The 27723-nt window shown below is 46.8% G+C and overlaps 1 protein-coding gene across 3 annotated transcripts in view; it reads left to right on the top strand.

The window, feature by feature from the left end:
• Positions 1-27519, top strand: part of LOC147451114 (uncharacterized) — a 52026-nt gene extending 24507 nt beyond the window's left edge. For all 3 annotated transcript variants that reach the window (XM_086520082.1, XM_086520080.1, XM_086520081.1), the window contains one exon: positions 26404-27519. In XM_086520082.1, coding sequence (XP_086376208.1) covers positions 26404-27138 — 735 coding nt within the window. In that variant the 3' untranslated portion in view covers positions 27139-27519. The remainder of the gene's footprint in view (positions 1-26403) is intronic.
• Positions 27520-27723: the final 204 nt, after the last annotated feature.

Here is a 27723-nt window from a genome sequence, read left to right as displayed (position 1 = left end):
ATGTACGTGTGCACCCACATTGGCGGCGATCGCGACGAGCGGCGGAGCGCGAGGCGGTGTGGCCCGGTGCCCTCAATATGTTCGGCTGTGTGTGTGTGTGTGTGTGCGCGCGCGCGCCTCGAAAACAAAAGTGAAGGAGAGGGGGGGAGGGAGGGGGAGGGGGAGGGGGGTAGAAATGAAATGAAATGTTATACTAAAGTCCTCAAAAGGCCATAATGACCTATGGGGCCCGAAAGTTAAAAAGTGGTGGGGGCAGGGGCGGGGTCCAAAAAAAAAGAAAAAGAAAAAGAAAAAGAAAAAAACGACTTTCTACGCATAGGAGAAGGGGGCGGACATGCTACGCTTAAAAAAAAGAGGGGGGGGGGGGAGGGCATCCTACGCGTAGAGGAAGGGGGGACATCCTACGTGTAGAGGGTATAGAGAGAGGGGGTACTTTACGCGGGCAGCAGGGGAGCAACTAATGGTGGGGCTGTGCAGGCGGAGCGAGTGGGAGGGGGGCGGGGTTGCGAATGCAGCGCGAGGGGAGGCGCGGCAGAGGAGGGGGGGAGCAGGGCCAGCAGAGGACCAGCGCGACAGAGGGGTTGCCGGGAGGAGGCACTCAGAGCGCGAGGGGTAGGTGAGGGGAGCGCGAGGGGCAGCAGGGCAGGAGAGAGAGAGAGAGAGAGAGAGAGAGAGAGAGAGAGAGAGAGAGAGAGAGAGAGAGAGAGAGAGAGAGAGAGAGAGAGAGAGAGAGAGAGAGAGAGAGAGAGAGAGAGAGAGAGAGAGAGAGAGAGAGAGAGAGAGAAGGAAGGGAAGGGAATAACGGAGAGAGAGAGAGAGAGAGAGAGAGAGAGAGAGAGAGAGAGAGAGAGAGAGAGAGAGAGAGAGAGAGAGAGAGAGAGAGAGAGAGAGAGAGAGAGAGAGAGAGAAGGAATAACGTCGTAGGAAACTATCCCAAGAAGATTATAGTAGTAGGAAACTAGAAGGGAAGGGAAAGAGAAGGGAAGGGAAGGGAAGGGAAGGAGAAGAAGAAGATTATAACGTCGTAGGAAACTATCCCAAGAAGATTTTAACGTCGTAGGAAACTATCCCAAGAGACCTTAAAGATCTATCCGACGAGGAGAGTTGAACTTAAGACCCGTTATTCATGAGGGAAATAACCAATTTGCCACGCTTGGGTGATCGAAAGGTTATACCATTTTCCTCTTTTTATTAGCACACACCCACACGCACACACACACACACACACACCTGCTTCAGAAGAAGAGAGAGAGACTAACGGGAGGGCACCATGTGCCAACGGAAAAGAATAGATGATTGAATTGAAAGAGATGCACGAGATGTGGAGTGGCGGAGTTCCACCTCAAGAGAGCACTGGCCCCAGTCCCTAGCGCCCCTTTTGGTAATTCTTTATATTGCTTCAACAAGGTACAATCCTTGTGGCTCTGTTCTGCTTCTCCCATTGGATAGAATGCCAAAGTAAGAGCCCAAGCCACATATTTAAAGACCCTTGGCCATAACAAGTGGTACACATGAAAAGCATCTTATCTTGAAAGCATCTGGTCTCCAAAAGCAGCTAGCACCACAATCTTGCCATGTCAGCAGATGTTAATGCAAATTGTGAGAGTCTGTACAGTGCCACATCAACATGTCAACGTGAATTGCGGCCTGTCCGTATAGGCATGCCACATCATCAACTTCACACGCAATCGACTGTTTGTGTGTGAGCACTGAGTGGGTGGGTCCTGCTTTATTTTAACTGTCTTTGGGTCACTTGGGCCCCATTAGACGGGGGTCCCATAAGTTGGTAAACTTTTATTAATTTGCCCCCACTCGGCGAGGACCTGTAAGTGTAGAGCTCGCGTAGCAGAAGCGAATAGAGTTTCGAATTCTCATAGCTATGAAAGGAGTGTGCGCAAAGAGGAGAGAGAGAGAGAGAGAGAGAGAGGGGGAGAGAGATGATGATGATGTATTTATGTCCTCGGGGGGCCAAAATGACCCATGGGACCCAAAATCTCATATATGAGACTCCCCCCTTCCCATGTGAAGGAGGGGACGTGTCATGATTCTGTGGTGATTTTGTTTGTGAGTGTGGTGTGATGTTCTAGCACTTTGGCAAGATAGATGCCTAGTGCTACTGGAGAGGGATGTGTTCTTGAGAGAAGCTCCTCAAATGTAGTACATCCTTGAATAAGTTGGGGAAAGTCGACCCGAATGTGTGCATATGCTGGACATTCAAGGGTTACATGTGCCTCATTTTCCAATGAATTCAAGTTGCATTGAGTGCATCTCCTCATGTTTGCATCAATATTCAGCCATCCTCCCGTTTCACTTTTGAGCATGTGTGATCTTGTCCGCATCAAGGTGATGGCCCGTCTCGCATGGTAGGACATAGGTGTCCTGATATGTATTTGGGTTTCCTCGGTTTTGTACTCTTCCCATGGAGAGAGAGAGAGAGAGAGAGAGAGAGAGAGAGAGAGAGAGAGAGAGAGAGAGAGAGAGAGAGAGAGAGAGAGAGAGAGAGAGAGAGAGAGAGAGTATACACGAGCTGCGATCACTCTAGAAAAGAAAGAACATTTGTATTCAAGGAATTCACAATGTTTCATGATTGCCCGTTCTGTCAGTCAAGAAGGTGATGACAATCCAAATCACGAATGAGAGATTCGGAGAATGCGTATTGACTAATCATGTGATCAAGAGATACTTCCTGAATGGGTTCTTCGGATCTCAACTCGAGAGCCTAGATTGGTCTTGTGTGATTGATCGTATCTGCAATGAGTTTAGCTGTACTAGAAACACAACCATCCAAACCACCAAAATTGCTCACAAGACTGGAACCATCTAGCTAGACGGTCATCCCAAGGTGTACTCGGTACAGATTGGAGCAACTTGAAGGCTTGGTGATCCCGACGAACAATCACATCTCTATCATGCAAAAAATGCGTGTCGTGCTTCGGAGAAGACATGACAGCAAGAGAGTTCTTTTCATGCAATGACTCATGCTTTTCTAGACTGTGGGATTGTGTACTAAGAGAAACTATGATACTACGTGTTTTATCCTCTTTCGAAACATGAGAGTTAGAGACTAGTGGCAAAGACGGAATGTTCTAATCATAGCGAAGGACCACGGGAGGTGCTTCTTCAATTGTGTGAGAGTGAGTGTTTTCTTTCCAATGAATGCGTGGAATCTAACCTTTAAACTACGTGATGCCAAAAGTCAAATCACATTCTTTGAGAGGAGAAACCACAAATCTACGATGAAAATCGATATTTTGGACCAACGCTGTTGCATCAGGACATTCATGCGTGAACGAAGAGTGCATGCCAGGAACAAAGCCCGAGATCACAATGGGATTTATGGGAAGAGCTTTTAAACGTGCGCTTTTCAGGAGAGTCACTAATCACATCATGCATATTACTCGAATCAAACAAGATCACAATGCGTGTACTAATCACATCATACATGACCACAACACTCCATGAGAGACCCATCTACATGATCATCAAAAACTTCAGACACATCTATGTTCTCATTGAGTGCATTCACAGATGATGTGGATTCTATGGATTCTTTTGTGGGCTCCTCTTGGTGATTTCTAATGTGACCTTTAGTGTGACATTCAAAACATCTTTTTCTCGTGCATATTCGGCTCGTTCTTCAAGGGTTAACCTACCTCCTAAGATTCCTTGAGCAATTTTTTTATCAGGCATCAACTTAGGGGTTTCCTGAATTTTAGCCTTTCCTTTATTATCATTGTGAGAATTCAGTGCTCTAGGTGTAGAAGAAGATTGAGATGAAGAATTATTGTCATGCTTACCATTGGCTTTACCGTCGGTTGATTCTGAGAGGTACTCGACTTGCTCTCCTTCAGCTTATCTTTGTTGTGCTTCAATGCTTAAGGCGATTCTGACGGCATCATAATAGTCCTTAGGGCTGAAAACTTGCACATCAAACTTGATGTACTCGGCTAACCCAAAGAGGAAAACCTCCTTGCGATCCTCATCCGTCTTACACAATTGAACGCCAATCTGCTAAATACCGTTAGAAAAAGACATAAGAGGAGTGCCATTTTGCTCTAGACCATGCCAAACTTATTTAATCGATCAAGGTACTGCGGTGGCATAAAGAGAGCCTTGAGTTTGTCTTGGAAGTCGACCCAACTGAAAGAGAGGGGTACGCCTTCCTCGGCATGCTTAAGATGCTCAGCCAATTGTGACTCTTGCCAAGCTTGATACCAGTTAATGGCATCACCTGCTAGATATATGGCAGTAGTCAAAACTTTATTATTACTTGTTTTCTTGTTAGTGGCAAAGTAAGCATTAATGTGATGCAACCACCAAATGAATCACAGAAGCATCCATCTTACGATCATACTTACTAAACGTCAACTTCTCAGTGACTTGATTGTTGGAATCTTCACCTCTACCTGTGCTACGTGATGACTCGCCAACCTCCTTGAGTGGCTCGGTCTTCGAGGAGAGTACCTGTAGGACCCACTCTTGCATGCGTTGGTCTCTGTGCGCCTCTCGCTCTAACTCCATAGCCGTGTGTTTTTCTTCGGTTGCTTTGTGTTGAGCCTCGCGTGCTTGCTCACGCTCGAGCTCCATAGGTGCCCTTCTTTCTTCACAATCTCTGTCCATGTCGGCACGTTGAGTCTCTTGTTGTAGCATCATCTCCATCATCGTCTTGACCAAAGCCTCCATAGGGGTTGGTGCAATCCGTGGCGTAGATGGGGATGGGGGAGGATTGGGAACGATTCTCTTGGTGTAGAAACTTCCTCTTCTCCAACTCCACTTTCATCACCTTCACGCAAAGTATCCATTCCGCTTTGATGACCATGGACTGAGTTCTTGGGGTTCTTGGGTTCTTGAGTACGTGGGTTCTTGGGGTTCTTGAGTATTCGGGGTGCTTGTGGTTTTGGAGTACTCGGGGTTCTTGGCTTCCAACCTGTGTTTAAGAAGGCTTTTCTCTTACCCAAGCTCAACTCCTTCCTGCGGGTGCATGGGTTCTTGAGTACGTGGGTACGCGGGGTTCTTGGGGTTCTTGAGTACTCGGGGTGCTTGGGGTTCTTGAGTACTCGGGGTTCTTGGCTTGTAATGTCACGCGACACATCCAACCCTATGTGTCCGTGGACAAGCTACAACACGACAAGGATTCAGTCAATCTAGTCAGTCTAGATTTAGAAGTGATCTGGCACTTTTGTGAGTCTGTTCGCAGACCGTGCATGTCAAGTCACTTAGTGTAGATGCATATCCTCTGTTTGCACACAGCATGATCATAAGCATTCCCATCAGAATTCATCAGAATCCTTCAGGGGAATTTTCCAGTGCATTTAGCCTATTTTACCTATTTTTGACATTTTTCACTTATTATTTTTAAGTGACTTTTGTTGGAAAGTAGGTAGGGCAAATTGAGTAAGTTTGTATATAAGTAAACCTAAACTAGCACTATTTGGCAGAAGAGGCAGCAGGAGCACCAGTGCTCAACATGCAACTTCTCAAGCAAGAACCCCTTGGGGGCGATTTCCCTCAAGCAGACTCCCTAGCTTTTTCCATCCTCATCGCCTAGCTTCCAGACATTGGCGTTTTCAGCAGGATTCATCACCACAGAACATCAGCCCCTTGGCGTTTTTCATCAAGGTGATCATCGCCCACAAACCCCCAGCATTGGCGTTTCCAGATCTCCATCATCGCCCATTCAGTCCTAGCGTTTTCAGCAGCACATGTTTCCAAATGTGCATACCAACCATAGTGACAACCCGAAATGGAAACGGCAAAAATGGAAATGGAAAAATCGAAGTTTCGGAGTTTCGACGTCGGTCGAAACGGTTAAGAAACAAGGTTTACTTAAAAAAATTCAATATAATACAAAACTTGAGAATTTATATGACAAAAAGTCAGCACCTTCAACCTACGGTCTACAAGAAACTTGTTGTCGGGCATCTCCCCTGTGTGCAAAATGTGTTGGTAGGCACTACAAAAGTCTCGACATTTACCCCATTACTCCAAGAAGAGACTCAGAGTCAAACCATCCTTCCTTGGGCAACTACCCCTCGGGAGTGCCCTGAGGGCCTCTTGTAGCTCCTCAGTTTGGAGCAGGCGCTCAAGTCCTTGCCTTTTCACTTCAAATTGACCTTTTAAAAAATAAGGTTCGAAACGGAGTTTCTTCCGATCCGAAACGGCGAGGAAACGGCGTTTCTGTTTCAGGCCTTTGAAACGCTGTTTCTTGTTACTATGATACCAACATGATGAATCTCCTTGTGTTGTCAAGTGCTGTGAGGACTCCAGAGCTAACCAAGCATAACAATCTCGTGGGAGCTCCCTTAATGTGTGTATAAATGTCACTGATCTTGTAAGAGCCTCCACAACTAGAGGAGGGGCAGCCACTTCTGCTCTGATGGTCACGAGGAACCGAGGCCTTAGCCTTGATCATCCTGAAGATAAGTGGCCTCTCCATGCCTTGTCCCCCATCTGTACGTCCATGCCGACGACTATGATGATCTACTGATGGTCCCCATATCTGCACTTCATATGACAATTGAAGCAACTAGAGTATCAAAAAGCCATAGCTTGGTGCGAGGCTCTTGAAATTGTATCTGTGAGGTTATCCTCTCCAACCTTCCCAAAGCTGTGTGTGCTCGAATCAATCTAGCCTCTGCTGCTCTCTTTGTGGACACAAAAACCACCCCAAGGTAAGCGTACGTGTCTGTATACTCCACTTGTTCCTGTCCATAATTAAAAGTGGGTGCTGATCGCTTGACCCATTGCGTTGTAGTATTGAATACCATGACCTTCGTCTTTCCAAGGTTAACAGACATACGAGTAACTTGCGTAAATGTGTGTACAACATCAAGATGGTGCTGCATCCCCTCGGGTGAATCGGAAATAAGCACAATATTGTCCACATACCTCCCAAATGTGCTCCTCTGTCACCCTCCCTCTCTATGTAGTCTTGAGGCCTCATCCACAAACATGCCAAAAAGAGTGGGGGATAGTGGGCAACCCTGTTGCACCCTGGGGGAGTGAATAATCTCTGACACCCCTTGGGTGTACGCACTTGTATTGTAACTGTCCTGTACAAGGCCATGATCCCCCATATAAGCTCTACAGGCACTCCCAGCTCCTGTAGTCTACGCATCACTTTGCCCCTCGGAACTGTATCAAATGCGGAAATCCACAAAGCTGCAATAAATCCTCCTCCTATGAAATCTACCCTCCTTAATGATAGCTCATAGTGTGAGAATTTTATCTAGGGTAGCTTGTCCTGGCGCTCGGATGCCCTCTCCCTCTGCCCATCTTCTCAGCTCATGCTCGATGATGGATGCATATAATCTGTGGAGTGTGTGTCTAATCATGATAGTGCAATAATTCCCAGGAAAACTAGGGTCCCTAGATTTGAAAATAGGTTTAATTGTGGACATGCTCTAAGTATCTGGGCAACTCTCACACGTAGCATTAAACATCAATGCTCTCTCTCTCTCTCTCTCTCTCTCTCTCTCTCTCAAGTGTAGTAGATTGGTTATGCCATTTCCCTCTTGAATAACAGGTCTTGAGTTTAACTCTCGCCGGATAGATCTTTGAGGTCTCTTGGGATAGCTTCCTATCGATGAAAAATTCTCTTCTTCTCTCTCTCTCTCTCTCTCTCTCTCTCTCTCTCTCTCTCTCTCTCTCTCTGTGGCTTCGTAGAGTAGAGCATTTTCTATGTGCGAAGGATCTTTTGGCTGATCTGAGAGAGAGAAATGAAATGATATATTAACGTCTTCAAAAGGCCAAAATGACCTATGAGACCATCAGATACAAAGTGGTGAATCTAATACAATGTCTGAAGTACAAGTACAAAAAGTACTGAAAGTAAAAATGAAAACTGAAATGAAGTGTGAAATGTGAAATCTGAAAATGTAGAATAGGCCCTCAATGACAATATGGGTGTCGTGCTAGAATGCCTTTGATCCTCTGGTGGAGTCTCCGTCGATGTAGTGTGCTCCTTTATCTCGGTCGTGGTCGTCTCGATCTCCCGAGCTCAGTCGCCCTGTCAATGAGGGTGCCTCTCGTATGAATGCGGGTACAACCTTGTGCTGGTGGTTGGTCTCTTGGCTCCCTCGATCCAAAGAAGTCTATGATCTGTCTCTGCGACTGTCGTACTCCATGTCTCCTCAACAGACTATCTCTATGTCGGTGTAGCTCAAGTAGATATAGGCCAAGGCATATCTGATCCTGATACCTCATGACTCTATCTAGGGGTCCAAAACCCTCCCTGAATAAGCAATGGAAGCGCCCTCGTATCTCATAATACATAGTGCAGTGGCATATGTAGTGTAGCTCTGTCTCTGGCTCTCTACCGCATAGTTGACATATCCTAGACTCCGGTGGTATCCCTCTGAATCTACCCGTCTCAGTCCCCAGCTGGTGTGAGGATGTGCGAATCTGACCAATAGCACATCGCAGACCATGAGACAAATGAGTGTCCATGTAGCTTGGACGAGTCACAAACCTATCTCCCGAAAGTTGGAGAAGGTGCTCTTTGTAGAAAGCCATCTTGGTGCCCAACTCTTGCATCGGCTCTACCCATGTCCTTCTGGTGTCCAACTGTATAAGATCCTGCCGAATGAGTCTAGTGATCTTCGTCCGTGTGACTGGTAGGGAGGGTGCATCCAGGGAATACTGAAAGGGAGGCAATCTATCCATGCTGAGACCATGCCTCTGAAACCATGAGGTCATCTGCGCATACCAACATGATGCATCTCCCTGCATCACTAACTGTCTAGAGGACTCAAGAGCCAATCTAGTATATCTGCCTCTATGTGTATCCCATAGACTGTGCATAAAGGACACTGATCTGGTAAGAGCCTCAATCTCTATAGGAGGGGCAGCTACCTCCGCTCGGATAATCGCATGTGGTACGGAGGCCTTGGCTCTAATCATCCGGGATATCATAAATACCAAGGGTCTCTCCATGTTCCTTCAACTGTCATGATTCACAGATGGTCCCCACACTTCGACCCCATAAAGCATAGCTGAAGCAACCAAAGTATCAAAGAGCCATAACTTTGTTCGTGGTTCTTGAAACTGAACCTGCGAACACATCCTCTCTAGCCCTCCCAATGCCACATAGGCTCTGGATAGTCTAGTCTCTGCTGCTCTCCTCAGAGTAAACCTCGGTCTCGTGAATACCACCCCCAGATATGTATATTCATCTGTGTACTCCACAGTGTCTTGACCATATACGAGTGCAGGTGCCAATCTCTTGACCCACTGTGGTGTGGTGTTAAACACCATAACCTTGGTTTTACCAAGGTTCACAGACAGTCCACTATCCTCTGCAAAGTTGTGCAATGCATCCAAATGTCTCTGCATGCCCTTTGGCGACTCTGATATCAACACAATATCATCAGCATATAATAATAAAGGAATCCATGTCCCTGCTAGCTGAGCGCCTCTGTCACCCTCTCTGTCAATGTAGTCAGAGACCTCATCTACATACATACCAAAAAGTGTAGGGGACAAAGGACACCCTTGTTTCACTCCAATAGTGGAATGAACAATGTCAGAAATCCCCTTTGGAGTGCGTACTTGGCCAGTCATTGAGCCGCATAAAGCCATGATCCCCCATATGATCTCTGTGGGTACTCCCAACTTCAGTAGCCTGTGCATCAATATGGCCCTCGGCACTGTGTCAAATGCTTTGCGGAAGTCCACAAAGCAGCAAGACATCCGTCTCCCATGAGCCCGACCCTCCTCAATAATGGCTCTGAGTGTAAGAATATGGTCCAAAGTGGAGAAATCCCTCCTGAATCCAGCCTGTCCTGCTGCTCGTATGCCCTCATTTTCTGCCCATTTACTCAGTTGTTGTTCAAGAATGGATGCATACAATCTTGCCAATGTGTGCCCTATCATAATAGTAAGGTAGTTCCCTGGCATTGTGGGGTCCCCTGCCTTGAAGAGAGGTACAATAGTAGATAATCTCCAGGACTCGGGTAGTCCCTCACACATGACACGGTTAAACAACCGTGCAAGAACCTCTGACAGTAAATCTCTAGCATGTATCAAGTGCTTTGCCACCAAACCATCATGATCATATGCTCTCCTAGTCCTCATCCTGTCAATGGCGTTTTTCACCATCTCAGTGGTAAAGAAGGTACTAGTGGCTGGACATGGCTCTAGAGGGTCTGGTAATGGTGGTTGCCCGGGTACTGTATATAATGATGCTGCATATTGACCCCAAGTCTCGGGAGAGGTAATCACTGCAGGAGGTGAGTGCTCACAGAAAAGACACCAGGCCTCACCTGAATCTCGACTCAAAAAGAGTTGATACAAATCACGTTCCATTTGGGCTAAAAAGGCCCGCTTCTTCCGTCGCACCAAACGTCGAAGAGCAATCCGAGACTGTCTATATGTAATGACTCCAAGTATAAGCTCGCTCCGAATCTGAACTCTCATCTCTCTGCATTCCTCATCATACCAACTATTTTGAGGCATGTTCCCAAAACGTCTTCTCTGATCTGGTTGAGTGTGTGGGTATGCCTCTGCTGCTGCCCCATGCAAGATCTTCGTCAATAAAGTGGTGATCTCCTCCACTGTATATACAGGCTCGGCTGCCCAGATCCGTCTGTAAATCTCTTCCACATAAACTGAATCCGTCTCTGGTGTAAAAGTATACCGTGTGTGTGCAATCCTCTGTGGTGTCTGAGAGACACTATTGTAACCGGCCCGTAGGGCTGTAGGCGTTGGCTTTCACCCGAAATTCTTTACTTTATACACACACACAGAGCACTTTGCAAAGAGAACCTGTAATGGGAATTAACACTTAATCACACACACAGCTCGGAAGCTAGAATGCTCCGAGCAGACGTCGACAACCTGTAGGCCCCAAAATTGGCGCCCCTTTCGGTATTTCTTTATTCTTTAGGAGGGTAAACTACAAGGTAAGGTCCTGGGAATCCTTCACGTGTATCCACCTAGATACCATTTGATTTGGCCAAATTTCGGCAGCATAACAGCCCCAAAACTTGCGCGAAACCAATTCCCCTGCTGGAACTCGCTTGCACTGTCGTATACCCTTTGATTCCTGTCCAAAAACAGTAAATTCAGCACGCTGTATTTACTGGTTTTTGCCCTGTTTTCAGCCCCAAACAGTCCCCTAATTGTCCTCTGCCAGTGGGGCACGATTCCCAATGATCCTGGCGTCCGTATGGCTGAAAAACAGTGAATTTACAGCGCATACACAGTGCTGATTTTGCACCTGTACGGTGAGGTTATGACCCTCACGAGTGCCTGCTTTGGAGCAGCAGTTAGCTACCCCTGTTCCTGCTCAAGGAGGCTCTTGCCTCAGCACAAAAGCATGAACCCACACAACTGTACATCAGTCAAATGAGTAGCCCTCTTGTGGGGCATCACATAACTGCGCGTAGGGGAGAGAGAGAGAGCAGTGTATAGTGTGCAGGGCATCACTCCTAGCACCACACTGCACATGAGAGGGAAAGGAAGCACTCCATAGCTCTTAACCTGTGACAAAAGCTGAAATGAGGCCTCTCCCAGCATAAAAATCAGCGCCCATTTTTCTGCAAGAGGGAAGTTCACGAAAATGTGACACTTGGCGCATTTTCAAGCATTTTCCCGTTTCGGGTTCGCTGCTTAAAAATATCCCAACCGACGCGTCAGTTGACTTTGCGGCAGAGTTATAAAGTGTTCCCCTAGTCATACCGGAGGTAATGACGCGAACACATTTCACGGCCCAAAATAGCAGTTCCCTAAATTTTAGGAGATGCTTCCGTTGGGTTCCCACTGGTCTTCTGACCATCTATCCTCATTGAGACCGCATCCAAAAATGCAATGTGGCCCAACTGTCGGATACTTTTTGTTGGTAGTCCCACCTTGACTTTACGCCTTAATTGAGTTCACTTCCTAGTATCCACCAACTTGCTAAGTGCGACGGGGGGACCTATATGATCTTGCTTTGAGCCTAGACATCCTCTTACCATACGAATTCCAGTGCCGACCACTTCCTGTCTGCGGGTGAATCTACCGTTCACATTGGCCATACAATGTCCGACCGTTTGCTACTTCAAAAAGAGGGTCTCAAAACAAATAAAATAAACCCCATTGGAAAGAAACCAACAACCAAGGTTAGCAGTTGCCACATCTCTGTGACATGGTTAATAACTGCCACGTCCTCGTGACATACCCCCCTCTTGAAATCGCAAACGTCCTTGATTGCATTCCATAAATACACGCCACTGATGATCTTGTGCTATCAACACTCTTTTATCATCGCATGTATCCGCAAGAAAGGTCGTAACATACATAGATACAAATGACTTAATGAGGCCTTCATACTTTTGCCATTTCTATCTATGGCACTGAATTCATATGTACATTTGATGTACTAGCTCTGTCATTACCCCTCCTTTGCACATGTTGGGTTGGGGCATAAGTAGGCTGTAACCCAAAGGCTTCAAGGTAGAGCTGCAATACATTTGGTGACTCTGACAGTTCATGCTCTTCCATCCACTTTGCATCCATAGGCGGATAGTTCTTGAACTTCACCAAATAGCGTCTTGCAACTTGTCCTTTAACTTTTCTGTCCTTATGTGCCAAAACTTGCTCAGGTACCAGGATCTCATCAAGTTCCTCAACTTCTGGCTGATCCTCAACTGGCATATCTTCTGGCACATCACCCACGAAGGGTCTTAGAAGACTCACGTGAAACGCATTATGAATCTTCTACGTATCAGGGAATTTCAGCCTGTAAGCCACATCGCTGATCTTGTCAAGCACTTGAAAAGGCCCATAGTAACGCATGCTGAGCTTAGGAAACAGTCGTTCCTTGCCCTTCATCTTCTTTAACCTTGCCTTTTCGAACCTTAAGAGAACCCAATCACTAGGTGATAGTAGCAATTCACGACGGTGACGATCAGCAGCCTTTTTCTGTTTTGCCCGAGTCTTCTCCAAGGCAACTTTAATCTTCTTATACATCTCATCCATGTTCTCAACATATCGATCTGCCTCAAAGATCTTGTCCTTTGTGTGCAAAATGGGAGGAACCTTTTTGCCGCCTTCAACAATTTCAAAAGGTGCTTTGCCAGTAGACGAATGCACCGTATTATTGTACGCATACTCAAGCATAGGCAAATACTGTTCCCACTTGCCCTTATTATCTTACACATAGGATTTCAGCAGATCTAAGACAGTAGAATTGGCCTCTTCTGATTGTCCATCAGTTTGTGGATGAAACGAAGACGAGAACTTGAGCGTAGTACCCATGTTCTCAAACAATCCTCTCCAGAACAAAATGGTCATGCGAGGATCACGATCACTGATAATCGATTGTGGCATACCATGGTACTTAAACACATTGTACATGAACAAGCGTGCCATCTGATCAGATTTTATCTTCTTCCTGACAGGGATAAAATGGGCTTGCTTGCTGAACCTGCAGATAATGGTCCATATACCATCATTCCCTGTTGGCGTCCTTGGAAGATCAAAGATAAAGTCCATAGCAATGCTTTCCCATGGCTTATCCGGAATCGGCAATGGTTGTAACAACCCTGGTGCCTTTTGCCTGTCAAACTTGACCTTTTGGCAAACTATGCATGCTCGCACAAAGGCATCCACATCTCTCCTCAAGGTAGGCCAACAGAAGAACGTCTCTACCGCTTTAACTGTTGCATCTATGCCACGATACCCTGCATACGGTGGGACATGACTCTCTTCCATGACTTTATGTCGCAGTGGCCTAGTGACACAAAGTCTGCCATGCATCATCATAAAACCATCTCTGAGGAGGTAGTGCTCGTGATGTTGCCCCTCTTGTAACTGTTCAAAGATCCTTGCAAAATCTTCATCAGCAGTATACTGTTCCTTCATGTCATCTAACTCATGATGATAAGGAATTGACACAGCTGAAATTTGTGGCTTTCTTGATAACGCATTAGTCACAACATTCTTCTTGCCTTCCACATGCATAATCTGGAAGTGGAACATGGAAAGAATGTTTGCCCATCGCATATGCTTTTCGGATAACTTTGACTGTCTCAAGAAGTATCGCAAGGTCTGATGATCTGTTTGGACAACAAAATCAGCACCTAAGAGGTAGTGCTTCCAGCTAGAAAGCGCATGAATAACGGCCAAGAGCTCTTTCTCATAGACTTGCATAGTCCTCTCTGGCCCTTGCAAAATTCGGCTTTCATAGGCTACTACCCGTCCATCTTGCATTAGCACTGCTCCGATGCTACTGCCACACGCGTCACACTGGACCACAAATGACTTCCTGAGATCTGGCAAAACAATAATTGGATCTGAAGTCAACTTTTCCTTTAAGAGACTAAAAGCTGAAATCTCTTTTTGGGTCCATCTGAAAGTGACCTCTTTCTTTTGCAATGCGTGAAGAGGCGATGCTATCTTTGCAAAATTTCTGATAAACCTTCTATAGTAGGAACACAATCCCAAGAAGCTTCTGACATCGTGCACAGTCTTCAAGTCTGGCCATGTCTTGATAGCTTCGACCTTTGCGGGATCCATTCTAACACCATCCTTTGAGACTATGTGGCCCAGAAAGTGGATCTCTTCGAGGAAGAATTCACTTTTCTTAGGATTGACAAGTAACCTGTGACTGCGCAGCTCTTCGAACACAATGGTCAAGTGACGCCTATGCTCCTCTTCATTCTTCGAATACACAATCATGTCATCGAAGAATGTTCCAACAAACTGTTGATGCGAGCGGAAAATCCGGTCCATCATTCTGTTGAACGTGGCAGGAGCATTTGTTAGCCCAAACGGCATCACTAGAAACTCATAAAGACCAAATGTCGTTCTAAACGCAGTCTTGTACACATCCTCTGGCCTTATACGAATCTGATGGTACCCACTCTTAAGGTCTATCCTGCTGAAAATTGCAGCACCCTCTAAACGATCGAGAATATCATCAATGCGAGGAATAGGAAACCTATTCTTGATGGTATTCTTATTCAACGCACGGTAATCAATACACATGCGCCATGAGCCATCCTTCTTCTGCACTAGGAGCACTGGGGAGCAAAAGGGTGAAGAACTAGGCGGAATCAGCCCCTTCTCTAATAACTCCTCAACCTGGCCCATAATCTCTTTCTGCTGCGCCGCACTAACCCTGTAGGGAGGTCTATTTGGTGGGCTACACCCTGGCACCAAATCTATCCGATGGTCCTCAGGTCTCTCTGGCGGCAATTGCGACAGTAATGAATCAGAAAAACAGTCACTAAACTTTTGCAAAAATGCTGACCTTTCTTTATCTAACACAGATAAATTTGACTGATCACTATCTGAGACATCACGTGCAAAAATCAGGTACACAGAAAGATGATTCTTTATTACAGAAGTGATAGCAGAAGCAGATACAATAGGGACTGACTCTCCTTTAATCTTTACATCCAAGATGTGAGTTTTGCCCCTATGCTGTACAATGATCTTTTTGTTGTAGGCATCCAAGAGTCCATGCACTCGGAACATCCACGGGATCCCCAACAAGGCGTCACAACCTTCCAGCGGCATGATGTAAAACTCTTCAGTGTCCACATACGATTGAATATGCAGACGCAGTTTTCCAATGATGGGAGTAACACACTCTGAGTGGCCAGTACATGCCAACCCTGCCTCTGCTGTGTACCCCATCTCTTCAACTTTGATGCCCAGCTTCATAGCTAACTCTGGTGAGATAAAGTTGGCTTTGGCACCTGGATCAAAGAAGATGAGTGCCGTCTGATCCCTAACTTTACCCCATGCCCTGCATAACTCATTGGCATCTGTGCTGGGTCTGTCACCCACCATGTCTGGCACTAAACCTGCCGTGGGTTTAGGCTTCTTGCCTTTCTGGTCTTCTTTATCCTCTGAGTCAGTTGGCCTTTTTCTTTGTGGACAATTGATAGAAATATGACCAGGCTGCTCACATATAAAGCATTTGTTCTTAGCCATTAGGATCTTCTTTTCCTCGAGCGACTTGCGCACAAAAGGCTTCCTTTTCTGTTTCTTTGCCTGCGCTCCAAAAGTCCCAGCTGAATCCTTGTCTTTGGTGGCTTGTTCTGACCCCTGTGACGCACCAGGAGCCGTTTTCACAAAGGGCTTCTTCGCTGAATTTTTCTTTTGCTGCCCTCCTTTATCACTGCTCGGAAATCCACCGTCCTCTCCTTTCAACAAGGCAAGACTCCGCAACATGCGAGTGTTCCCTTTCCTCATGCGCCTCATGAAGTACCTGGGCTTGAGCTCCAACAAGCTCTGTACGCGGCGTAGGTTGCCTATTTTGCTGTTGCACTGTTGGCGCTTGCAAGAATTCCATAAACCTCGGATTCTGCACCAGCTGCGAAAAGACATTCACCGCGGCAACTAACTGAGTCTTAAACGCATCATCCTCAAGTTGCCCTGTCATAAAGCCCTGTACTACTGGAGGGACATTCACGTTGACACGAGGTACATACTGACGTGGCCGTGAGCTCTCGCAAATCTCAAAAACCATAGGAATCTCCTGCCTGTCCTTTGGAGAGGAACCCTCTTCCATAATTCCCTTCCCCTTGTCGGCCATAGTGTAATCCCCGTGTTCTTGCACTGTGTGTCTTTAACCTAAACAATCCAGGCTCACTCTTTGAGGAAAAAGTGATTGATATCCCGGCAATGGAACCATGTAACCGGCCCGTAGGGCGGTAGGCGTTGGCTTTCACCCGGAATTCTTTACTTTATACACACACACAGAGCACTTTGCAAAGAGAACCTGTAATGGGAATTAACACTTAATCACACACACAGCTCGGAAGCTAGAATGCTCCGAGCACACGCCGACAACCTGTAGGCCCCAAAATTGGCGCCCCTTTCGGTATTTCTTTATTCTTTAGGAGGGTAAACTACAAGGTAAGGTCCTGGGAATCCTTCACATGTATCCACCTAGATACCATTTGATTTGGCCAAATTTCGGCAGCATAACAGCCCCAAAACTTGCGCGAAACCAATTCCCCTGCTAGAACTCGCTTGCACTGTCGTATACCCTCTGATTCCTGTCCAAAAACAGTAAATTCAGCACGCTGTATTTACTGGTTTTTGCCCTGTTTTCAGCCCCAAACAGTCCCCTAACTGTCCTCTGCCAGTGGGGCACGATTCCCAATGGTCCTGGCGTCCGTATGGCTGAAAAACAGTGAATTTACAGTGCATACACAACGCTGATTTTGCACCTGTACGGTGAGGTTATGACTCTCACTAGTGCCTGCTTTGGAGCAGCAGTTAGCTATCCCTGTTCCTGCTCAAGGAGGCTCTTGCCTCAGCACAAAAGCATGAACCCACACAACTGTACATCAGTCAAATGAGTAGCCCTCTTGTGGGGCATCACATAACTGTGCGTAGGGGAGAGAGAGAGCAGTGTGTAGTGTGCAGGGCATCACTCCTAGCACCACACTGTACATGAGAGGGAAAGGAAGCACTCCATAGCTCTTAACCTGTGACAAAAGCTGAAATGAGGCCTCTCCTAGCATAAAAATCAGCGCCCATTTTTTTGCAAGAGGAAAGTTCACGAAAATGTGACACTTGGCGCATTTTCAAGCATTTTCCCGTTTCGGGTTCGTCGCTTAAAAATATCCCAACCAACGTGTCAGTTGACTTTGCGGCAGAGTTATAAAGTGTTCCCCTAGTCATACCGGAGGTAATGACGCGAACACATTTCACGGCCCAAAATAGCAGTTCCCTAAATTTTAGGAGATGCTTCCGTTGGGTTCCCACTGGTCTTCTGACCATCTATCCTCATTGAGACCGCATCCAAAAATGCAATGTGGCCCAACTGTCGGATACTTTTTGTTGGTAGTCCCACCTTGACTTTACGCCTTAATTGAGTTCACTTCCTAGTATCCACCAACTTGCTAAGTGCGACGGGGGGACCTATATGATCTTGCTTTGAGCCTAGACATCCTCTTACCATACGAATTCCAGTGCCGACCACTTCCTGTCTGCGGGTGAATCTACCGTTCACATTGGCCATACAATGTCCGACCGTTTGCTACTTCAAAAAGAGGGTCTCAAAACAAATAAAATAAACCCCATTGGAAAGAAACCAACAACCAAGGTTAGCAGTTGCCACATCTCTGTGACATGGTTAATAACTGCCACGTCCTCGTGACACTATACTGGAAAGAGACTGAAAAAGTCAGGAGAGCATGGTCCACTGCTACTCCAACAAGCCTAGGGCCCACACTGAAATCTTGAATATTAGAGATGAAGCTCGGTGAAGTCATGACATAGTCTACTGTATTGGCCCCATGTCTGTGTGGAAAGCATGTGAATCCCCCAGACGAAGGAAAAATCTCTAAACCATTAAGTATGGCTAGACCATGCGTAGTCGCCATCTCTATGAGATATCTCCCATACTATGTGTGCTCTCTATCCTGTGAGTGTCTGTCAAGCCCCATCTCCGATATATCCATCTCTATAAGCATCTCCTCCGAGGTATCATAAAATACCATTTGGGAGTTGGCCGTCCTGGCATTAAAGTCTCCCAAGAGAATGATATCTCCATCTCTAGAGAACTCCCATATGTCATCATCAAGTATAGAGAAAGAGGATTGCCCTCTAGGTGAGGTATAGACTGATGTGCTAGGGGGAAAGTAACATATAGCAATGTATAAGAATCTGCATGTCTCAGCTCTCAGTCTCACCCACATGTATCTTGCCTGGTTATCTCTCCGGACAATCTGTAATAGCGGCTGCAACTCCTCCTTGAATAAGACTGCTACCCCTCCTGAACCTCGACTCCCATGGTGGGATCTAGCGTCTGGCCGACAAGCTGTCTCGCATAAATAACCAGTCACACTTGGCATCAATTGTCCAGATTTTTGATGTGTCTCTGAGTAAAAGACAATGTCTCTATCTCTGAAGCTATCCTCAAAGGCACCCACATCTAGCCTATATGATCCATTACAATTCCATGCCACCATCTAGAGTGTGGTTCCATATGTCTCGCACCGTCATGCTGTGCGTTTTTCCAAAACCACTACTTTCCCTCCTCTATAAAAGGCAATTTTTCCTTTCTCCCTTGCTGCCTTGATCTCTGGCATCAACTCTTGCATATGTGCTATTTGTGCTAAAGTAAGGTCATCCCCCATAAATATTCCAGTTTTCTTAAGTCCCGGTCTCTTCTTCAGGAATTCATTCCTTGTTTCCAAAGTCGGAAAACGCAAAATAAGTGCTTTCTCTTTGATGTTTGCCTTCTCATCCACTCCTTTCTTTCCTACTCTCCAAGCACCTGTGTGCATCGGTTCCGGGATGCCCATGCGCTACAAGAGTTCCTTCACTTCGTCTTCTACATTTTCGGTGTCTTTGATACCAGTAATACGCACATGGAGGGCTCTAGTCCTCCTCTTCTGTTCCTCCTCAATGGTCATATTGATGATGGTAGAAGTCTGTGCGGCTTCTGGCCTGCGGGCCTTCCCTTTCTTTGCACCTTCAATCCATTTTTTTGCTTCGTCAACTTTCTCTTGTGTTTTAAAAAGGCGCTCCGCCCATGAGGAAGCCTCTTTCGAGTTTTGTTCTTCCCCTTCGTGCAGAGTTTTCACCTGCTCCTTAATATCGTCGAGCTCCTTTAACATCGAGGGCTGATTTTACCCTTCCGTTTTGGGTATAATTTTGCAAGCTGCAAGTTCCCCTTTAAGCTCTTCAATCACTGCATCTTTTTCCTTCATGCACTTTTCCACGTTGGTTTTCCAAGATTCAAAGCTTGCAATTGCCTCATCCAACTTTTTCTGCATAATACATTCCATTACATTCACCTCTACCCGCATTAGAGCCTGCATCTCCCCTTTCACAGATAGATACATCTCATCATGCCTATCAAGCATTGCTTTATCTAATTCTTTCCTCATATCTGCATACCTAGAATTCTTATAACTACCTGCATTTGCGTACATCTCTTTCCTGATGTCATCTCTCATAAAGCTGAGCTCAGATTTAATCATCACTTGAACCCTCTCCATCATTAAATCATCTTGGAGTCTGACGGTTTTCCTTGCCCGCAGTGAGCTTGGCGAGAGTATACTATCTCTGCTCCTCCGCTTGAAAGTCGCTTTCATTTTTTGTGGGGTGGTGAAGCCACTTGCATCACCATCCTCGGCTGGTTGGTCCATCTGAGAGAGAAGAACAAAGACTCACCAGCAGAGGTCTCGCCTCCCCCCTGCTTGGCCTCGCCTTTGTCTCCAAAGTCCTCGCCCTAGCCTTGGCAGGCTGGTCTCGTCTCGTCGCCCTTGGCTCTTCTCGCCCTCGCCCTTGGTAGGCAGCTCGCTCTCACCCTTGGCAGGCAGCTCGCTCTCGTCCTTCAGAGGTCAGGACCCTCGCCCTCGCCCTTGGCAGGCAACTCGTCCTCGCCCTGGGTAGGCTCCTCGTCCTCGACCCAGGACTCGACCTCTTGACACTGGACCAGCAGCTTGCCCCAGGCTTAGCAGCTCGCCCTTGACCAGGTCCAGCAGCTCGCCCCTCGCCTTTCGACCAGTAGCTCGCCCCTCGCCCAGTCGAGCTCATCTCTCGTCCAAGATCAGCAGTTCGCCCTTGCCCAAGACTCTCGTCCAGCAGAGAGAGAGAGAGAGCTCGCCTCTCGTCCCTCGTCCAGCAGGTTGGCAGCGCCTCAGCCAGTTCGCCCTTGCCAAGAACCTGCTCGTCCTCGCCTCAGATTCTTGCTCGCCAAGAACCTGCTCGCCCTCGCCTCAGCCAGCACGCCCTCGCCTCAGCCAGCTCACCAAGAACCTGCTCGCCAAGAACCTTGCAGAGCTCTCAGCCAAGAATCTGCTCGCCAAGAACCTTGTAGAGCTCTCAGCCAAGAGCCTGCTCGCAGAGAGAGAGAGAGAGAGAGAGAGAGAGAGAGAGAGAGAGAGAGAGAGAGAGAGAGAGAGAGAGAGAGAGAGAGAGAGAGAGAGAGAGAGAGAGGCGACTTCTTTATCATACACAGCCTACAGCAGCAGCTTGCTGCATTCCCTCACGATGGAGACCCTATATGTCTGTGTGACGTGCTTGGGTGCTACCTTCCGTCATCCCTGTCTTGTTACTTGCAGGCTATGGCTACGGAGGACTACTCTTAGTTTGTTGGCCAATACACCATCCTCAAGACAGCCGTTGGTGGCATCCAGCCCAGCCGCATCAAAACAGATGATGCACTGACAGTGATGACAGACCTTGCCAACAGTATTGCCGAGCGGCAAACTGGAGAGAGAAATGAAATGAAATGAAATGTTATATTAACGTCTTCAAAAGGCCATAATGACCTATGAGACCTGAAAGTTACAAAGTGGTGGATCTGATACAAAGTCAGAGTAACAAAATAACCTAACAACAGTACAAAACAAAGATATCTACTATGGGGTCCTAAGTTGGTCGATGTGAGCCAAGCATAAAACTAAGCGGAAAAATTTGAGAGAGAGAGAGAGAGAGAGAGAGAAATGAAATGAAATGAAATGTTATATTAATGTCTTCAAAAGGCCAAAATGACCTATGAGACCAATCAGTTACAAAATAGTGAATCTAATACCATGTCTGGGTACAAAAGAACTAGAAAAGAACTAGAAGTGGAACAAAATACTACTACTACTACTACAATCTAAAACTACGTGGGTGTAGCAGTTGATACAATAGGTACCCGGTAAACTGGATGTAACAGTGTGTGAAACAAAGATGGAAGAAATGGTGAGATCCATCCTCATCTGCACTCTGGATGTCGAGAGAGTATGGCTTGAATCTTCTGTTGTAGTCTCCGTCGATGCTGTGTAGCTCCTCTCCTCAGTCGCGGTCGTCTGTATCTCTGTAGCTCCAATGCTCGGTCGATGAGAGTGCCAGTAGTGGTCGAATGAGTGTGGGACGAGCTTTGCAGTGGTGGCTGCTCCTCTGGCTGTCCCATATCTAGTGAAAAGAAATCTGTAATGTGTCTCTGGGAGTGCCTCTCTCTAGCTCTCCCCAGTAAAGTGTCTCTATACCTGTGTAACTCAAGTAGATATAGTCCAAGACATCTCTGATCCTCATAACTCATGACCCTAGATAGAGGACCAAAACCCTCTCTGAATAAGCAGTGGAAACGCCCCCGTATCTCATAGAACACTGTGCAATGACATATGTAGTGCAACTCTGTCTCTTGCTCTCTCTGGCATAATCGGCATATCCTGCTGTCTGCTGGTATCCCTCTGAATCTACCAGTCTCAATCTCAAGCTGATGTGAGGATGTGCGTATCTGACCAATGGCACAACGCAAACCATGAGACATATGTGTGTCCATGTAGCTGGGTCGAATCACAAACCCATCTCCTGTGAGGTGGAGAAGATGCTCTCTATAGAAAGCCATCTTCGTGCTCAACTCCTGAGGCGGCTCTATCCATGTCCTCCTGGTGTCGAGCTGGATCAGGTCCTGACGAATGAGTCTAGTGATCTCCACCCGTGTAAGAGACAGCGAGGGTGCCTGAAGAGAATACTGGAAAGGGGGCAACCTGTCCATGGTGAAGCCATGCGTCTGAAACCATGAAGTCATCTGTGCAGACCAGCATGAAGTGTCCCCTTGTAGAGCTAACTGTCTGGAAGACTCAAGGGCCAGTCTAGCATATCTGTCTCTAGTAGTATCCCATAGGCTGTGCACAAAGGACACTGATCTGGTAAGCGCCTCAATCTCCATGGGGGGGGCAGCTAGCTCTTCTCGAATGATCGCGTGAGGTACGGAGGCCTTGGCTCTGATCAATCGGGAGATCATAGATACCAAGGGCCTCTCCATACGTCTCCAACCATCTTGGCCTACAGAAGGTCCCCATACCTGTACCCCATACATCATAGCTGAGGCTACTAAAGTATCAAAGAGCCATAACTTTGTCCGAGGTTCCTGGAACTGAACCTGCAAACACATCCTCTCCAAGCCTCCCAAGGCCGCATAAGCTCTGGTCAGTCTAGTCTCTGCTGCTCTCCCCAAAGAAAACCTCGGCCTAGTGAAGACTATCCCAAGGTAAGTGTATGCATCTGTATACTCCACAATCTCTTGACCATACGTGAAGGTCGGTGCCGATCTCCTGATCCACTGCGGTGTGGTGTTAAACACCATGACCTTGGTTTTACCAAGGTTTACAGACAATCCACTATCCTCTGCAAAACTGTGTAATGCATCCAACTATCGCTGCATACCCTCTGGTGAGTCAGAGATCAAGACAATATCATCAGCATATAACAACAATGGGATCCACGTCCCTGCCAGCTGGGCACCTCTATCACCCTCTCTGTCAATGTAATCAGACACCTCATCAACATACATACCAAATAGAGTAGGAGACAATGGGCAACCCTGTTTCACCCCGATAGTGGAGTGAACTAAGTCAGATATCCCCTCTGGGGTGCGTACATGTCCCATCACTGATCTGTATAAAGCCATAATCCCCCAAATCAACACTGGGGGCACCCCCATCTCCTGCAGTCTGCGCATCAGTCGAGCTCTCGGTACCATGTCAAATGCTTTGCGAAAATCCACAAAGCTACAATAAATCCGTCTCCCATGTGACCTGCCCTCCTCAATGATAGCTCTGAGTGTCAGAATATGGTCAAGAGTGGAGAAACCCCTCCTGAAACCTGCCTGTCCCTTTGCCCGTACACCCTCACCCTCTGCCCACTTACTCAACTGCTGCTCAATAATGGATGCATACAATCGTGCCAGTGTGTGTCCAACCATAATAGTGCGGTAATTTCCAGGCTCTGTAGGATCACCTGCCTTGAATATAGGCACAATAGTAGACAACCTCCAAGTCTCAGGTAATCCCTCACACATGGCACGATTGAACAGCACTGCAAGAACCTCCATCAGCATATCCCTAGCATGTATAAAGTGCTCCGCTACTAGACCGTCATGATCGTAAGCCCTCCTGGTCCTCATCCTGTCAATGGCTCTCTTTACCATCTCAGTGGTAAAGAAGGTGCTCGTAGGTGGACATGGCTTTGTAGGATCTTGAAGGGGATCCTACCCAGGAACTGTATATAACGATGTCGCATACTGGCCCCACACATCAGGAGAAGTAATCACTGGGGGAGGGGAGTGCTCATGGAAGAGTCGCCATGCCTCGCCTGAGTCTCTACTCAAGAACAACTGATACAAGTCTCGCTCCATCTGGGCCAGGTAAGCTCGTTTCTTCTTTCGCACAAGGCGCCGGAAAGCAATCCGCGACTGTCTGTAGGTGATGACTCCTAAATGAAGATCCCTCTGAAGCTGGGCTCTCATCTCTCTGCACTCCTCATCATACCAACTATTCTGGGGCATGCTCCCAGAATGTCGCCTCCGATCCGGTTGAGTGTGTGGGTATGCCTCTGATGCTGCATCATGTAGTGTCTCAGTTAGTAAAGTAGTGCACTCCTCTACTGAGAGGCCTGGAGCAACTGTGCATAGACGATCCCAGATCGCCTCTGTATAAACCGAGTCAGTCTCTGGTGTAAATGTATAACGGGTGTGTGACCTGCCTCCTGATTTCTGGGCTGTACTAAACTGAAAAGATACGGACAGTGTCAAGAGAGCATGATCCACTGCTACGCCCACTGGTCTGGCTCCCACTGTGAAATCCTGAATACAAGGAATAAAGCTCGGCTGTGTCATAACATAGTCCATTGTACTGGCCCCATGTCTGTGTGGAAAGCATGTGAAGCCTGCTGCTCCAGGAAACCGCTGTAAGCCATTAAGTATGGCTAGCCCATGTGTAGTCGTCATCTCCGTGAGGTATCTCCCATACTCAGTCTGCTCTCTGTCATGTGAGCATCTGTCAAACCCCAGCTCACCCACATCCAACTCTCTAAGCATCTCATCTGAAGTGTCGTAGAAGACTGTCTGACAGTTGCCCGTTCGAGCATTGAAGTCTCCTAGGAGGATGATATCACCATCCCTAGAAAACTCCCATATATCATCATCTAGAATTGAGAAAGGCGACTGCCCTCTGGATACAGCATATACTGACGTACTGGGGGGGAAGTAACATATAGCAATATATAGAAATCGACCTGTGTCAGCTCTCAGCCTCACCCACATGTATCTAGCCTGATCATCTCTCCGTACAATATGTAGTAGTGGCTGTAGCTCCTCCCTAAACAACACCGCTACTCCTCCTGAACCTCTACTCCCATGCTCAGATCTCGTGACTGTTCTGTGGGCTGTCTCCCATTTGTATCCCACCACATGTGGCAACAGTTGGCCAGGGGCCTGGTGAGTCTCTGAAAAGAAAACAATGTCCTTGTCTCTGAAACTGTCCTCAAAGGCACCAACATCCAACCTCATAGACCCATTACAATTCCAAGTCGCCATCCTCAATGTGGTCCCATAGGTCTCGCACCGTCATGTAGAGCGCCGCTCTACAATCACCACCCGACCATCTCTGTAAAAGGCCATCTTCCCCTTCTCCCTTGCCGCTTGAATCTCGGGCATTACTTCTCTCATATGCGCAAGTTGTGAGAGAGTGAGGTCATCGCCTAAGAAAATACCTGTCTTCTTGAGAGTAGGTCTCTTCCTCAAGAATTCCTTCTTCTCTTCCAAGAAAAGGAGAAGAGGTGGAAGGACGAGAAGGATCATCTTCTCAACAAGATCGCCACGTTGGAGAATAGCATTTTGGACCTCCACAAAGAAGTGTTGGAAACACGGTCAAAAAATGGGCTTGAAGAGGGGGAATTTCAGCCCTCTTTGAGGGAAGAAATTGACAACATCAATGAGGAGAAGAAGTCATGGGCCGCGGTCATATCCGAAACGCAAAAGAAAGTAGAGGAGGCCGAAAAATGGATTGAGGTTGCCAAGAAAGGGAAAGGTAAGGAAGCTCCTTGTACACCCACTCTTATCAACATGACCCTCGAAGAGGAACAAAGAAGGAGGGTGCGGGCTCTACATGTGAGGGTAACCGGCCTCAAAAAAAAAAAAAAAAAAAAAAAGGAAAAAAAGAAGAAAAAAAAAAGGTCGCGAACCCTAAAATACAGGTCGCGAGCCCTAAAAACAGGTCGCGAACCCTAAAATACAGCAGCAAACCCTAAACGAAAGCATGGTAAAGAGAGAGAGAGAGATGGCGTGATATGTGAGAGAGAGAGAGAGAGAGAGAGAGAGAGAGAGAGAGAGAGAGAGAGAGAGAGAGAGAGAGAGAGAGAGAGATCTTTACCTTAATCTGTGTTCGCGAGCCCTAAAAACAGGTCGCGAACCCTAAAATACAGCAACAAACCCTAAACGAAAGCATGGTAGAGAGAGAGAGAGAGAGAGAGAGAGAGAATGAAATGAAATGTTATATTAACGTCTTCAAAAGGCCAAAGTGACCTATGAGACCAGCAAGTTACAATGTGGTGGATCTGATACAAAGTCAGAGTAACAAAAAAAACAAAAAAACAAAGAGAGAGAGAGAGAGAGAGAGAGAGAGAGAGAGAGAGAGAGAGAGATTTGTTCCCTTTTTTTTTTGGGTTCTACAGGCAGCTTGTGGTGAAGTGAGAGAGAACCGTCTGTTCTTGAAACTTTTGGAAGCGGTTTTGAAAACAGGGAACCGGCTCAACAAGGGAACAAATCGAGGGGAAGCTGAAGCATTTAAACTTGACACACTGTTACGGTTATCAGATGTCAAGGGTGGAGATGGCAAAACGACTCTGCTTCAATTTGTAGCTGAGGAAATCATCAAGTCAGAAGGTCTAAAAGTTTTGCGTGGTGCAAGCCTTGGTGGCGATCCGTCTACCGAAAATTCATCAGCACCTGAGGTCAAATTCAAAGAAAGTGATGTCAGGCGCAAGGGACTAGAGGTGGTTTGGCAGTTGTGCATAGAACTGAGAAGTGTGAAGGATGCGGCAGCGGTTGATGCAGATGCATTGAATCAATCTGTAATGAAGCTAGCAAGTGGGCTGCTTACAATTCAAAACAGATTGAACTCAATCTTTCAAGAGCAAGCACAGTCCTCGGGTATTTTTGCCACCGAGGATACATTTAGTGCAAATATGGAAGCATTCTGCTTACAGGCAGAGAGTGATGTCGTCAAGCTAAAAGAGGAGGTGACGAGAGTCTTTGACAGAGTAAAGAAAGTGACTGCATACTTCCATGGTACAACAAGAGAGACTCAGCCTCTGCGGTTGTTTATCATAGTCAGAGACTTCTTGGGTATGCTAGAGAAGGTATGCAGAGACCTGGCGAGGCCATTAAAGATGAACTTACGTGGCTGATTACGGTCTGCCTAAAGCTCTGTATTCATTCAATCTCCAAGGATTTGTTTCATGTGGGAATGATGGCCAAAGATATTAGCTGGAGGAGCTTTGCTTATGGGCTGTGTTGAAAGCTATTCTTGGGTTGAAGAGCTCTGTTTTGAAAGCTTTTCTCGGGTTGGAGAGCTCTGAACACATTGCCAATGTCGACAAATTGTTTACTTGTGTAGCACAAGACATTAGTTTTGCTAAACCTGCAGCAGGCCATTACTGTTGTGGTTTGTAAGTACTTGTACATATGGGCTGCTGTCAGTTGTCAGCACAATTACGAGTAGCCAAGGGAGAGGTTTTTTTTCCAGTATAGGCTGTCAGTCTTAATAGTGTTTGAAATGCTTCTTGATCTTTTGGCTGTTTTGAGTATGTGTCATGAGTCGGGTTCACATTTTCAATAGCTCTCTCTCTCTCTCTCTCTCTCTCTCTGGATAGTTTCCTACAATGTTGAAATTCTTCTTCTTCTTCTTCTCGCTGTGTAGGTGCCCCGATTGGCCCACATTGGTGCCACCAATTGGCCGCCATTTCATTCAGCTACAAACCATTGGAATGTAA

The sequence above is a fragment of the Adiantum capillus-veneris genome, chromosome 9 (genome assembly GCF_014529385.1).
Source record: "Adiantum capillus-veneris isolate H3 chromosome 9, ASM1452938v2, whole genome shotgun sequence".
Taxonomy (NCBI): domain Eukaryota; kingdom Viridiplantae; phylum Streptophyta; class Polypodiopsida; order Polypodiales; family Pteridaceae; genus Adiantum; species Adiantum capillus-veneris.
This window is presented reverse-complemented; position numbering and strand designations above follow the sequence as displayed.